Genomic DNA, 13,427 nt, shown 5'->3' with positions numbered 1-13,427 from the left:
TTATTTAAAGGTTTGCATTTCTCCACACTTTTGTACACTGTCTGGTGAAGTAAGTTGGTGGTGTGCACTAACCATTTTGGAATAGTTTATCAAGGATTTAATGTTTGTATCTTTTAATTCCACATACATATATATCTTAAGGAAATAATGAGAAATGCAAACAAGAATTTGTATTCAGAAATGTTCACTATAGCATCACATAGGGTAATCAAAAAATTAAAAATAACCTACATGCTCTCAAAGTAGGAGGAATGGTTAAATTATAATTGATTTTGCTTTGTCTCTCTTGGTTTCAAGGAGTAGAAATTCTAACTAGATTAAGTAAAATTGGGCTTTGTTGAAAAGGGTAAAAGGTGCTCTAATAACCCCAAACAGCAATATCACTGAGGCTTTTTGGCAATGGGGAACCAGAACTACTTTCCCATTTCACCCATTCAGGGACTAGGCTAGTCACTACTTCCTCCTGCTTTGTTCTCAGCTTCTTCTTCAGCCAGTCTTCCTTGTACGTGGCTCAGTGTTGTTTGCCACCTTGGACTTACTCAGTTTTTGTTAAAATTCACATATTTCCAGAACAGGAATCTGAAAGAGCTGTTCTTTTTGAGCCTTAGGTGGGTCAGTGAACAACCTGTGGTTTGGTCTTTTTCTTCATCCCCTTCCAGGGGTCTGTATTTAGGTTTAGATAGTTAGTGAAAAGAAAATGGCACTGGGTAATGACATTGATTCAGTACATCTTGGCTGGGCACACTGGCTCATGCCTATAATCCCAGCACTTTGGGAGACTGAGGCAGGTGGATCACCTGAGGTCAGGAGTTTGAGACTAGCCTGGCCAGCATGGTGAAACCCCATCTCTACTAATAATACAAAAAAATTAGCTGGGCATGGTGGTGCACACCTGTAGCCTCAGGTACTCTGGAGGCTGAGGCAGGAGAATCGCTTGAACCTGGAAGTTGGAGGTTGCAGTGAGCCGAGATTTTACCATTGCACTCCAGCCTGGGCAACAACAGTGAAACTCTGTCTCCAAAAAAAAATAATAATAAAAAAATAAAAAAAGAATCTCATAGGCTTATATGAGGAATGGCAAATATTGGCCATTATTTATTATCAATTTAAAAATATTTCTAAGGCCTTTGGTGGTGGCAACCTCTTTTCTTGATTCTCTCAACAGAATAGTGTACATTTGTGGTAGATTCGTGCTTATTTTCTTATATTTCCTTACCAAAACTTGCAGTCTGGATGTTACCCTTTCTTATTAAAACCTCTTTTACTAAGACTGGCAATTGAAATCCCATTGGATGTCATATTGGGCACTGTGGACCAATCTCCACCTCCTGAATGCCCTCTCTTTCTGATATGGCCATGGTGAGGTCACTGTCTCCTGACCTGCCCTTACCCCACCCAAGTCTGCCTTAGTGGATCTTCTTCCTCTCCTCATCTTCCTCTGCTGTTGCTCTGTGCCTCACCCTCCACTTCTTTTCTCTCTATATACATCCTGTACAGTGTTTTGTACCTCTGTGACTTTAGAGACCCTTTCTATCCCCAAATCTCTGTCTCTGTCCTAGACCCCTTCTGATGAGATGGAGTCTCTCATAACCACTGGCTTATCGAATATCACACTCAGAGGCATCACCAACTCTCCTTTTCTTTCGAACACTCAGAGTTTTTTGTACCTCAGCTTATTCTCTGCTATAATTATGTACTGTGCCTTATTCAATTTGTATTCCTGGTAGCACCTAGCAGAATTCCTTGCACAGTGGATTTACTTAGCATTTGCCCACATGAATATTTTTATTTTTTAAAATGGGCTATTATCCTTTGTATGGGGTTTTATTTTGTTCCCCTACTGTCCTGAAAAATACCCACAAACTTTTTTTCTAAATCTAAGAATAGTTTCTAACATGGTTTTTGTGGTCGGGGGGAACAAAACCCCTTAATATTAATGGACATACATGTTAATAGCATTTCTAAATACATTTGGGCGTGTGTATTTGGGCCTATATGTTTTCTCTGAGAATAAGGACACACAGCCTAGTGAGTTTTGGACTCGAATCCTATTATATGTGAATTTTCTTTCTTTCCTTTTTTTTTTTTTTTAAAGACAGACTGGCACTCTGTCACCCAGGCTGGAGTGCCGTGGCACAATCTTGGCTCACTGCAACCTCTGCCTCCTGGGTTTAAGTGATTCTCCTGCCTCAGCCTCCCAAGTAGCCAGGACTACAGGTGCATGCCACCATACCCGTGAATTTAATTTCTATACTAAATATACTATTCCAAAAGAAAGAAATGTTTATTGGAAAATGCAACCAATTCAGAAATATGCTTTGTAGACAGTGAAAGTTTCCATTATTTTGTGTAGACTAAATTAGATTATAGAGGTTCTTTGGCTGGGCACTATGGCTCATGCCTGTAATCTCAACACTTTGGGAGGCTGAGCTGGGTGGATTACTTGAGGTCAGGAGTTTGAGACCAGCCCGGCCAACATGGTGGAACCCTTCTCTATTAAAAATACAAAAATTAGCTGGGCGTGGTGGTGGGTGCCTGTAGTCCTGGCTACTTGGGAGGCTAAGGCAGGATAATTGCTTGAGTCCTGGAAGTGGAGTGTGCAGTGAGCCGAGACTGTGTCACTGCACCCCAGCATGGGCAACAGAGCAAGACACCATCTCAAAAAAAAAAAAAAAAAAGAAAAGAAAAAAGAAGTAGTGGTTCTTTTTATGTACAAAATAAATTTGCTCATTGGGTTAGAGTATGGTTATTGATTAGGGGACTAAGCATTTAGTTACTGTATGGGGCAGCCAATAATAAAATCACAGCCCTGTGTATTTACCTCCACAGTGTGTGCTGATAAGTGCAAAAGGTTTGTGCAAATTCTTTTGAAGTTATATTGTAACCATGGTATATGTATTGAAAACTTGGCCATTTTACCCCATTCCTATGAATGAAAACTATTTGGTGAATCAGAGGATAGTCTGAATTGGGATATGAAGGCCAGTATAAGTGTCAGTTAGCAAAGTCAGCTCTAGTTTAGTTTTTTTTTTTTTTCTTTTAAGGCATAGCATTACTAGAAGTATAGCTTTGGGAACCTTGTAGCATCTTAAAGACTTTTAAAGGGTTGACAGCTATTGGCAAATTGACTAATACAGAGAACTAAACTTTGGTTCATGTATTCAGTGTCTAAATGAAAAATGGGAAGATAAATAAAAGAGCTAAGAATGAAATGTGATTTCATGTGCTTCTCCTTTTTAGCTCTTATAATAGATTGAACAGATATGATATTTGTGTTAAATACACTCAGGCAGAGTGACAGAGAGGGTTGGTTGTCATTTAGCCTTTAGGGCCTTAGTGGAGTTAATGAGAACTGCAAATGGTCATCAAGTCTTGGTGCTTCACAGAGAAGCAACACTTTTACAGTGAGTATGTTAGCTTAGTGGTTATGGTATTACTGCAGGGACATGGATCACTTAGGGAGAGAGCGTTTCAGGCTTGGGTCAGTCTTAAAGCAGATCTCATGTGGAGGGTTTCTGCTAACCTGCATCTCTTACAACACAGTACTAGTCAGTATGCTGTAGTATTAATCAGTAGGTCAAGTTCCGTGAAGTAAAGGAGAATTGAATTCTTGAAGTTCACATTTAGGCAAAAATTTGGCATTTTAGGAGATGAGTATAAGACATGATCTTTACAGAAAACACTGACGATAAAAACAGCGCTCTCTGTTAGGTGCCTTTGTGCTTGACTCCATTGTCATCTTTTCTTAAGAAACTAAACTCAGGACTGGGTGCAATGGCTAATGTCTGTAATCCCAGCACTTTGGGAGGCTGAGGCCGTAGGATCAGTTGAGCTCAGGAGTTCAAGATCAGCCTGGGCAACATAGCTAGACCTCGTCTCTACTAAAAAAAAAAAACAACAAGAACAACAACAACAAAAACCAAAAAAAACCAACAAACTAGTTTGGCATGGTGGTGCATGCCTGTGGTCCCAGCTGCTCAAGAAGCTGAAGCGGGAGGATAGCTTGAGCCCAGGAGATCAAGGCTGCACTTAGCTATGATCGCGCCATCGCACTCTAGCCTGTGTAACAGAATGATACCCTGTCTCAAAAAAAAAAAAAAAAAAAAGAAACTTTAAGTTCAGATTCCTTTTTATAGCAGCTTTCAGCCTGCTATAGACAATACAGAAATGAGTGGATAAAGTTTTATTTAGATACTCTGATAGCTTAGCCAGTGACAATGACCTATCCAAATATGGAATGCTAAAATGTTTTCTTTTTGGAAGCAAAGCCCATGAAAAATTGGTTTTGAAGTAGCGTTAAAAACCTGGTGATTAAACGACAACAAGAACGTGAGAAGAGATTTTCCCAAAATCCATTTAGTGTGTTTGGACAGAAACAAAGGAAAGATAACTCTTTGTTAAATTGGTTAATAGAGGATTTGAACACTTTGTTTGCTGTAGACAAAACATCTTTATCTTAAAACTGTAATCTTTCAACTTCTGTTGCATGCATTGCTGCATTTCCTTTTTTACATGTGCTCTCATTTATTTTCATGGCAAATGCATTTTTAGACAGAGTCTGTGGGATAATTATTGCCATTAATTAGTTTTGATATTTCTTTTTTAATGATATTTTCATTTATTCCCTTTTGCTAGCTGGATTGCCTTTTGCAATTCTTACTTCAAGGCATACCCCCTTCCAACGAGGAGTATTCTGTAATGATGAGTCCATCAAGTACCCTTACAAAGAAGACACCATACCTTATGCGTTATTAGGTGGAATAATCATTCCATTCAGTATTATCGTTGTAAGTTAAATCCACTTTTCCAAGTTTATAACTTTTGGGCACTTGGCTTAATTTTCTGTTACTCTTTTAATGCTTAAATGTATAACCCTCCAAAAACAATGTATGCTTTTTAAACCTTTAATTGATGGTTTATTTGATCAAGAGAATCTCAGCTATTTTAAGTGGAGTCAAAAAATAACGTGTAATTATAAGAGCCAGGCACGGTGACATGCCTGTAGTCCCAGCTACTCGAGAGGCTGAGGCTGGAGGATCGCTTGAGTCTCAGAGTTGGATTCTATAGTATGTGATGATCACATCTGTGAATAGCCATTTTACTCCAGCCCAGACAACACTGCAACATCCCATCTTAAAAAAAAAAAACAGAAAAAAAACATGAAAAGAACCTTGCTGGATATGTATAGATTTTATGCTAATCTTTTCCATGTCACTGTGATTGTTAGAGCTCTAATTTGTTATTGTTTTAATAATCTCGTGATCAATAGTTGAATGTTATAGCAATATGATTCTAGCATACTTTATACATAGGATATCATTTTACAATTTATTGTATCTGTATGTATGTACCTACTGTTTTTGATTCTCCCTCTGTACTGAGTTCTAGAAAAGAAAAATTTTGCTAAGTGATGTTAAAACTTTAATGCATGCTTACTTTAAATAATTTTTAGATAATATCATACACAGGAGAGAAAAGCTATAGTTCTATATATGATTAGTAGTGAATATGAAAGAATTTTTCCTGGTACTGAATGCAAGAGTGAGTCTTAAACTAAAATAGTAACTGTTGTTTTCCAGTATTTCAGGTGGAAATGCTTAAAGAATGTGTCTAGGGATAAGACTATTGACTGGACTACATGATTTTTATAATCTCAACTAAAATTCTGTAACTTAACGTTTTGTGCTCCATAACTTGTAATTTTATGGGTCCAGCATGCTTCCACTGCAGGGCTCTGCTGACCGTAACTTGTGACTTTACAAATAAGATTTATATTAGTTAAAAGCAGAAGGCTGGGTGCGGTGACTCACGCCTGTAATCCCAGCACTTTGGGAGGCCGAGGCAGGCGGATCACCTGAGATCAGGAGTTCGAGACCAGTCTGGCCAACTTGGTGAAACTCCATCTCTACAAAAAATACAAAAATTAGCTGGGTGTGATGGCGCACACCTGTAATCCCAGCTACTCAGGATGCTGAGGCAAGAGAATCGCTTGAACCTAGGAGGCGGAGGTTGCAGTGAGCCGAGATTGCACCACTGTACTCCAGCCTGGGTGACACAATGAGACTCCGTCTCAAGAAAAAAAACCACCCAGAAAATATGGTGGATGTGGTGGCTCACGCCTGTAATCCCAGCATTTGGGAGGCCAAGTCAGGAGGATCACTTGAGCCCTGAAGTATGAGACCAACCTGGGTGGCATAGCAAGACCCCTGCCTATATCCATCCCCCTCCTTGCTAAAAAAAGGCCAGGCATGGTGGGCAGGAGCCTCTGGTCCCAGCTACTCAGAAGGCTGAGGGAGGAGGATCCTTTCGGCTCAGGAAGTTGAGCCTGCAGTGAGCCATGATTGCACCACGACATTCCAGCTTGGGCAACAGATTGAAACCCTCTCTCAAACACACACACACAACACACACACAGATTTTTTTTTTTTAATTAAAAAATATATATAGTTGTTTCCAGGAGATAGGCCAAAGATGACAGCATGTATATCATGTCTGTTTTTGGAGTTTATTTTAAAAAAAGAAAAACTTCTTAATTTAGAAACGTCTTAAGAATGATTAATACCTTATTAGCAATGGAAGTTAACTTGTAATTTGTGGTGCATAATTAATAAAAGAAAACCTTTGTATACAGATATTTGTTTTATAAGACGTGAGCTCCTTGAAGGCAGAGATGATATCTTGTTCATCTTTGTGTCCTCACCGCCTGGCATGGAGCCCAGCATGTCCTAGGTGCCTGAATGAAACTGTATGAAGGAAGCTATAGAGTGATTACGCAGTAATGTTGATGACTCTCCCGAAGTACGGGGAAGTTTTAAGAAATCAGGTATTCTTTAATCTAGACAAATCTTTACACTGAATTTTTACTGCTAGAAGAAAGCCAAGTCTATAATTCTTCCATTAAGGAGGGAGTAGGGTCTTTTTTTAAAAAGTATATATGTTTCTGAGTGATTGCTAAGCAATTAAATATAACATTTTTAGTAGGACTTTTAGTTGCAAATAGCGAATTTCAGACAGGATTCAAATATTCAAATAAACAGTGCTAGAAATAGACCTGTCTTTCAATTCTGCCTTGTTTTTTGGTCTCAGTAAAGAGGATGCCATGCTAGCAGAACTACAGGAATTTGCTGTAGCCTGGAGGGCTGCAGTAGAGCAGGGCACTGATTGCTGGGCACTGTGTTGATGTGCACGGCCTACACAGGGCCTGACAAAATGCTTAGTTAGCAAAAACTCATGAATTATATTTCATTAACTTGGAATTCTTTTCTATTTCTTTTCTCTTCTTCTTCTTCTTCTTCTTCCTCCTCCTCTTCCTCTTCCTCCTCCTCCTTCACCTCCTCCTCCTCCTCCTCTTCCTCTTCTTCTCTCTCTTTCTCTCTCTTTTTCTCTCTTTCTCTTTCTCTCTTTCTTTCTCTCCCTTTCTTTCCTTTCTTTCTTCTTTCACAGTCTCCCTGTGTTGCCCAGGCTGGAGTGCACTGGCGCGATCTCAGCTCACTGCAACCTCCGACTCCTGGGTTCAAGCGATTCTCTTGCCTCAGCCTCCCAAATAGCTGGGATTACAGGCGCCTGTCACCACACCAGCTAATTTTTGTGTTTTTAGTAAAGATGGGGTTTCACTATGTTGGCCAGGATGGTCTTGAGCTCCTTACCTCGTGATCCACCTGCCTCAGCCTTCCAAAGTGCTGAGATTATAGGTGTGAGCCACTGCGCCCGGCCTGTTCTCTACTATCTCAACATAACCTGTGAGAAAATTATCTTTACATTTAATAAAATGGCAAGTAAATTAATAGATGAGTGCAGACTGCTTTAAAAAGAACAGATTGTTTAAAGGTACTGTTTTCATCTCTACAGTATCACTGAAAACAAACACTGCTTAGGGCAGTGGTTTTATGTATGTATGTTTTGATTAATTGGTTGACAGAGTCTTTCTCTGTCACCCAAGCTTGGAGTGCAGTGGTGTGATCAGAGCTCACTGCAGCCTTGATCTCCTGGGTTTAAGTGATCTTCCTGCTTCAGCCGCCTGAGGAGCTGGGACCACAGATGTGCACCACCACATCCGGCTAATTGCATTTTTTTTTTTTTTAAGAGATAACTATCTCTCTGTGTTGCGCAGGCTTGTGTCTCAAACTCCTGGGCTCAAGCAGCCCTCCTGCCTCAACATCCCAAAGTGCTGGGATTATAGGTGTAAGCCACCATGCTCAGCCTTATGTGCTCATTTAAAATAATTCCATTTTATTCATTAACTCAGCCTCTTTCAGGCAATGCTCAGTTAGACTTGTCTACATTTAACTTTATTTACTAGAAAGTAAATCATTTATTTAAAAAAATCCCTATGATTAAGACTGCATACCAGGGCCTTGATATGAGTTGCAAATGATTCATTAATAAATGAGTGATTGAGGGAGCTGGCAGGTAGAGAACCAGTATTATTATAGTTTCTGAGAAGACATGAGATAATTTCAATAAGGAGGAAATGGTCAGTGAAGTCAAATACACTGAGAAGTTAGAGTAAGTGAGAGTTGATAAAAATCTGTTTGATCTGGCTGGGTGTGGTGGCTCACGCCTGTAATCCCAGCACTTTGGGAGGCCGAGGCAGGTGGATCACAAAGTCAGGCGTTTGAGACCAGCCTGGTCAAAACGGTGAAACCCCTTCTCTACTAAAAATACAAAATTTAGCTGGGTGTGGTGGTGGGTGCCTATAATCCCGGCTACACAGGAGGCTGAAGCAGGAGAATCACTTGAACCTGGGAGGCGGAGGTTGCAGTGAGCCGAGATCACGCCGCTGCACTTTAGCCTGGGCGACAGAGCAAGACTCCGTCTCAAAAAAAAAAAAATCTGTCTGATGAGACAGTTTTGACTTTTGAGAAAAAAATCAGTAGAATAAAGGAAATGGAAGTGGTTAGAGATATTTAGGAGGGAGAAGAAGATGCGGAGATGTGTCATTGATTTTAGACAATTCTTTTGGGAAGGTGGGTCCTGAATGAAAGACACAAAATCATAGGGACAGTGTAGAAACATATAAAATTATCTTGGTTGATAGAGATTTAAAGGGGATGGTAAGAGAATACTATGGGAGATAGGCTTAAAAAGGTTGAATCACTCTGATTTAGATAATTATTAGCTTTGAACTTCATAAGTATTGTTTTACTCCTCCAAACATTTTTATTTCTTTGATAATTTATCATATCCTAGAATCTAAGTAAATAATGCATTATAAATAGTCTCAGTTTTAGGATTAGGTCACACTTGGCTTAGGTGTAGACTTCATGAAAGGTTAAGAATTGGCATAAATGGCTCAAAGGTTAGGGTAAGGAATTAAAATGAAACAAAAGAATATGGCTATCTTGTGTGGATCAAATGGGCAGACGCATCTTTGCATTTAATTCAGAAGAATTGATTTCGAACTTCTCTATTGTCTGCTTCTCTCAGCAATGTGAGTTGACCTAGCATTTGCCGGCTTTAGAGACTCCCCTGCATTCCCATTATTAATGGTTAAGTTTCAGCTTACACTACTTCTGAAGATCAGCTTTTAATCTGTGCCCAGTATTCTGAATATTCCTAGCAAACTCATTTTCTGTCATCACTGGCAAGAGCTAGGATTTGGGTGGCCATAAACTATGATGATTATAACTAGGAAGGCTCGCAAAACATACTACCTGTTTCTGGAAAATAGTTGAGTGCCTAAGAACAACTCATACGTGAGATGTGGAAGTTTCAACTGCTGAAACTGCGGTTGATTAATATACTTGATATGTTTTCAAGAATCAAAGATTAATTCCAAAATGAAATGTTAGATAAGTTCTTTCTGGCTGCTGATCTGTGAGGAATTACTGGGACCCCTTAATGGCCTAAGGAGGCAATGTGTACTGAAATGGAAAGGGTTCTTCTGTTGGCAGTCAGGGATAACCCTAAGCAAAACTGTAAAGGAATGACATTCTTGGAAGTACATATAGTTTACCTCTCCTGTGACCTGTTGTCAGAAAAGAATCTGACTAATTCATTCACATTAAGGACTATAATTAGTATTTTTATGGGGCTTAACATGTGTAAACTAAGGGCATTTGCTGTTTACCCAAGGCAGCACCTTTCACTAAAATTTATTGACCACCTACTTTGTTTAGGTCACTCTGGTGATACGAGGTTTTCTGTTCAACAATTAAGAAATCCTCCTTACCTTGTAGAGTTCATAGTCTCATTGTCACAGTTATAACATTCTAATTATGGAACTCTAGGAGCCGTTGAGCCAGGTAAGGAAAGGATTTTAGGTATCAGATTCTTGAAATCCCTTTCGGGAAGCAATCATGTATTTTACTTATGGTAAGACTTACTCTGAAGACAGTTGATCCTCATTAAATGGAAATGTTTGAATGCTTTATAAAATTGTTTATATACATTTAAGGTGAAGCAGAGAAACTAGTAATGTATCTCAAGTCAAGCTTTGCTACTTATATTCTCTTCACACAGATAGGCAAACCCACTGTTCAGGCTGCTCTGTGTTTAAGTATTTTTTTTTTTTTAATTTTTATTATTATTTTTTGAGATGGAGTCTCGCTGTCATGCCCAGGCTGGAGTGCAGTGGAGCCATTTCGGCTCACTGCAACCACCACTTCCTGGGTTCAAGTGATTCTCCCGCCTCAGTTTCCCAAGTAGCTGGGGATTATAGGTGCCTACCACCACTCCTGGCTAATTTTTTATATTTTTAGTAGAGATGAGGTTTCACCATATTGGCCAGGCTGGTCTCGAACTCCTGACCTCAAGTGATTCACCCGCCTCGGCCTCCCAAAGTGCTGGGATTACAGGAGTGAGCCACAGTGCCCAGCCTTAACTGTTTATTTTGGTTTAAGGTAGCTAGAGTCTTACTGTCTTTTTTAATACCAAATGTTACTATTTATAATGTTGCCATTCAGTATTCTTTGAATTCTCAGGATATGGGTTTGTTAACTTATAAAGCATTGGAAACCTTTTTATACTTTTAAATTAGTGACTAAAAATCCCGTCCCACCCCTTGGGACCCCAGCAGAGGTCACCTGGAAGGCAGGACTGGTATATCCAGTTAGCTAAATCCCTGCCCTCTGTATCCTCCAGCAATCCTCCCTGAAATGATTTTACTCTTTTTAATATGATGGATGTCTTTGATTCAAAGGAATATTTGAGAAAAATGAAGACTCTGTCAGATAAAAGTACTTATACACAGGAGTTTCTGATTGGGGAAGTATGTATGTATGTATGTATGTATTTATTTATTTATTTATTGAGATGGAGTCTTGCTTTTGTTGCCCAGGCTGGAGTACAATGGCACGATCTCGGCTCACTGCAACCTCTGCCTCCCAGGTTCAAGTGATTCTCCTGCCTTAGCCTCTGAAGTAGCTGGGATTACAGGCACCCGCCTCCAGGCCTGACTGATTTTTTGTATTTTTAGTAGAGACAGGGTTTTACCATGTTGGCCAGGCTGGTCTTGAACTCCTGACCTTGGATGATCCACCTCCCTCGGGCTCCCAGAGTGCTGGGATTACAGGCATGAGCCACCACACCTGGCTGGAAGTTTGTTTTTTGGACAAGCCATAGTTTTTGTCCTCCAGGATATATCACTGTCTACTTTTTAAAGCTCTGTTTATTTGAATACAAGAAAAAAAAATAAGATCTTGTTATTTTAGGTAAGCGATGATACAGTTTTGGCCCAGCCATGGCTTTGTAAGTAATGTCCACCATTGATATGACACCTGTTTTGTGGTTTAGAATTGGATATCCTAAGTTGACTCTCCATTGTAAAGAAAAAAGGGGCTGGGACCGTTTTTGAAACAAAGATCTTTTTGTGATTTACCATTTCCTTTTTTCCCCCTATGTTTTGTTTTGTTTAAAGTGCCTGCTTGCTACTTTAACATGTTATTTTTCTGTTTCTTTTTCAGATTATTCTTGGAGAAACCCTGTCTGTTTACTGTAACCTTTTGCACTCAAATTCCTTTATCAGGAATAACTACATAGCCACTATTTACAAAGCCATTGGAACCTTTTTATTTGGTGCAGCTGCTAGTCAGTCCCTGACTGACATTGCCAAATATTCAATAGGCAGACTGCGGCCTCACTTCTTGGATGTTTGTGATCCAGATTGGTCAAAAATCAACTGCAGTGATGGTTACATTGAATACTACATATGTCGAGGGAATGCAGAAAAAGTTAAGGAAGGCAGGTGAGTGTTAAATCTCTAATGCTTGTTTAGTCTTGGAATAGAAGGTTTCAGTGACTGGAAGATAAGCCACGCACTTAAAAAGAGAAGTTAGTGTTATCACTGGGAGGTGAATTTTGATCTTGTATGAATTGTTCTCTCTCATCATGCCTTTTTCCTTTTTTATTGCTGTCTTCCATTTAAGAGTATTTTATTGCAGCTCTTTTTTTCATTGCCAGCATGTAAGAATGTTAAATGAACCTTATAGATCATTTAGGCTAGAGTCAGCAAACTTTTTCTCAAGATGCCAGATAACATATATGTGTGTGTGTATATATATATATATATATATATATATTTTTTTTTTTTTTTTACATTTTTATATTAGTATTTTGTAGAGACTAAGTCTCACTATGTTGCCTAGGCTGGTGTCAAACTCCTGGGCTCAAGTGATCCTTCCACCTTGGCCTCCCAAAGTGCTGGGGTAACAGGCATGAGCCACCACACCCAGCCAATAGTAAATATTTTAGGCTCTCTGGGCCATATAGTCTCCTTCTCAACTATGGAACTCTGCTGTTAATAGCAAGAAAGCAGCCGTAGACAATACTTAAATGAATAATGTGGCTATGTTCCAATAAACTTTACAAAAACAGCAGCTGCCACAGGGGTCATAGTTTGCCAAACCCTGATCTAGTCCCACCATTATTTATGAAGCTCTGCTAGATCTTAGTATTCTTAGATTATTATTATTGTTTAGATTTTTTTAATAAGGTAACTTGGTTCAGATTGTGACAGCTCTAGGTCATCAAGTTGCTGTCTTATAATGCCCTTATTGGACTCCTTTCTGCATGCTGGGACACCATTAGACATGAATGAAACAGAATGTTTAGAACTCAGAAGATCCAACTTTTTAAATTGATAGATGAGGGAAAAATAGAGGACCAAGAACAGTAAGTAAAGCCACTAATTAGTAGCAGAGCCAATTCCTCATTTCAGGTTTCAAAATTATCAGCCTTATCTTTTTATATATCAAGTTTAATTTCCTTTAGTTGTTCAAAGTACAAATACTTTCTTGGGTAAAACATCCTTTGTTTGTTTGATTTTTTTAGATACGATTTCTAGATACTTCATTGTCTTTGTTGGTATTCTTGTAAGCAACGTGGGCCTGCTAGTAGCTTCAATTTTTTTTTTCTTTTTCCTTTTTTTTTTTTTTGAGACAGAGTCTTGCTCTGTCACCCAGGCTGGAGTGCAGTGGCATGATCTTGGC

General features: G+C 39.2%; 1 protein-coding gene across 2 annotated transcripts in view; it reads left to right on the top strand.

Moving 5' to 3' along the window:
* Positions 1-13,427, top strand: part of PLPP1 (phospholipid phosphatase 1) — a 114,626-nt gene that overhangs the window by 58,391 nt on the left and 42,808 nt on the right. The window contains exons 2-3 of one of the 2 annotated variants that reach the window (XM_054487956.2): positions 4,636-4,787; positions 11,904-12,184. In XM_054487956.2, coding sequence (XP_054343931.1) covers positions 4,636-4,787; positions 11,904-12,184 — 433 coding nt within the window. The remainder of the gene's footprint in view (positions 1-4,635; positions 4,788-11,903; positions 12,185-13,427) is intronic. The other variant, XM_054487955.2, reaches the window with a different exon arrangement.

This window comes from Pongo pygmaeus, chromosome 4 (genome assembly GCF_028885625.2).
Source record: "Pongo pygmaeus isolate AG05252 chromosome 4, NHGRI_mPonPyg2-v2.0_pri, whole genome shotgun sequence".
Taxonomy (NCBI): Eukaryota; Metazoa; Chordata; class Mammalia; order Primates; family Hominidae; genus Pongo; species Pongo pygmaeus.
The sequence above is the reverse complement of the archived record's forward strand: the minus strand, read 5'-3'. Positions and strand labels throughout refer to the sequence as shown.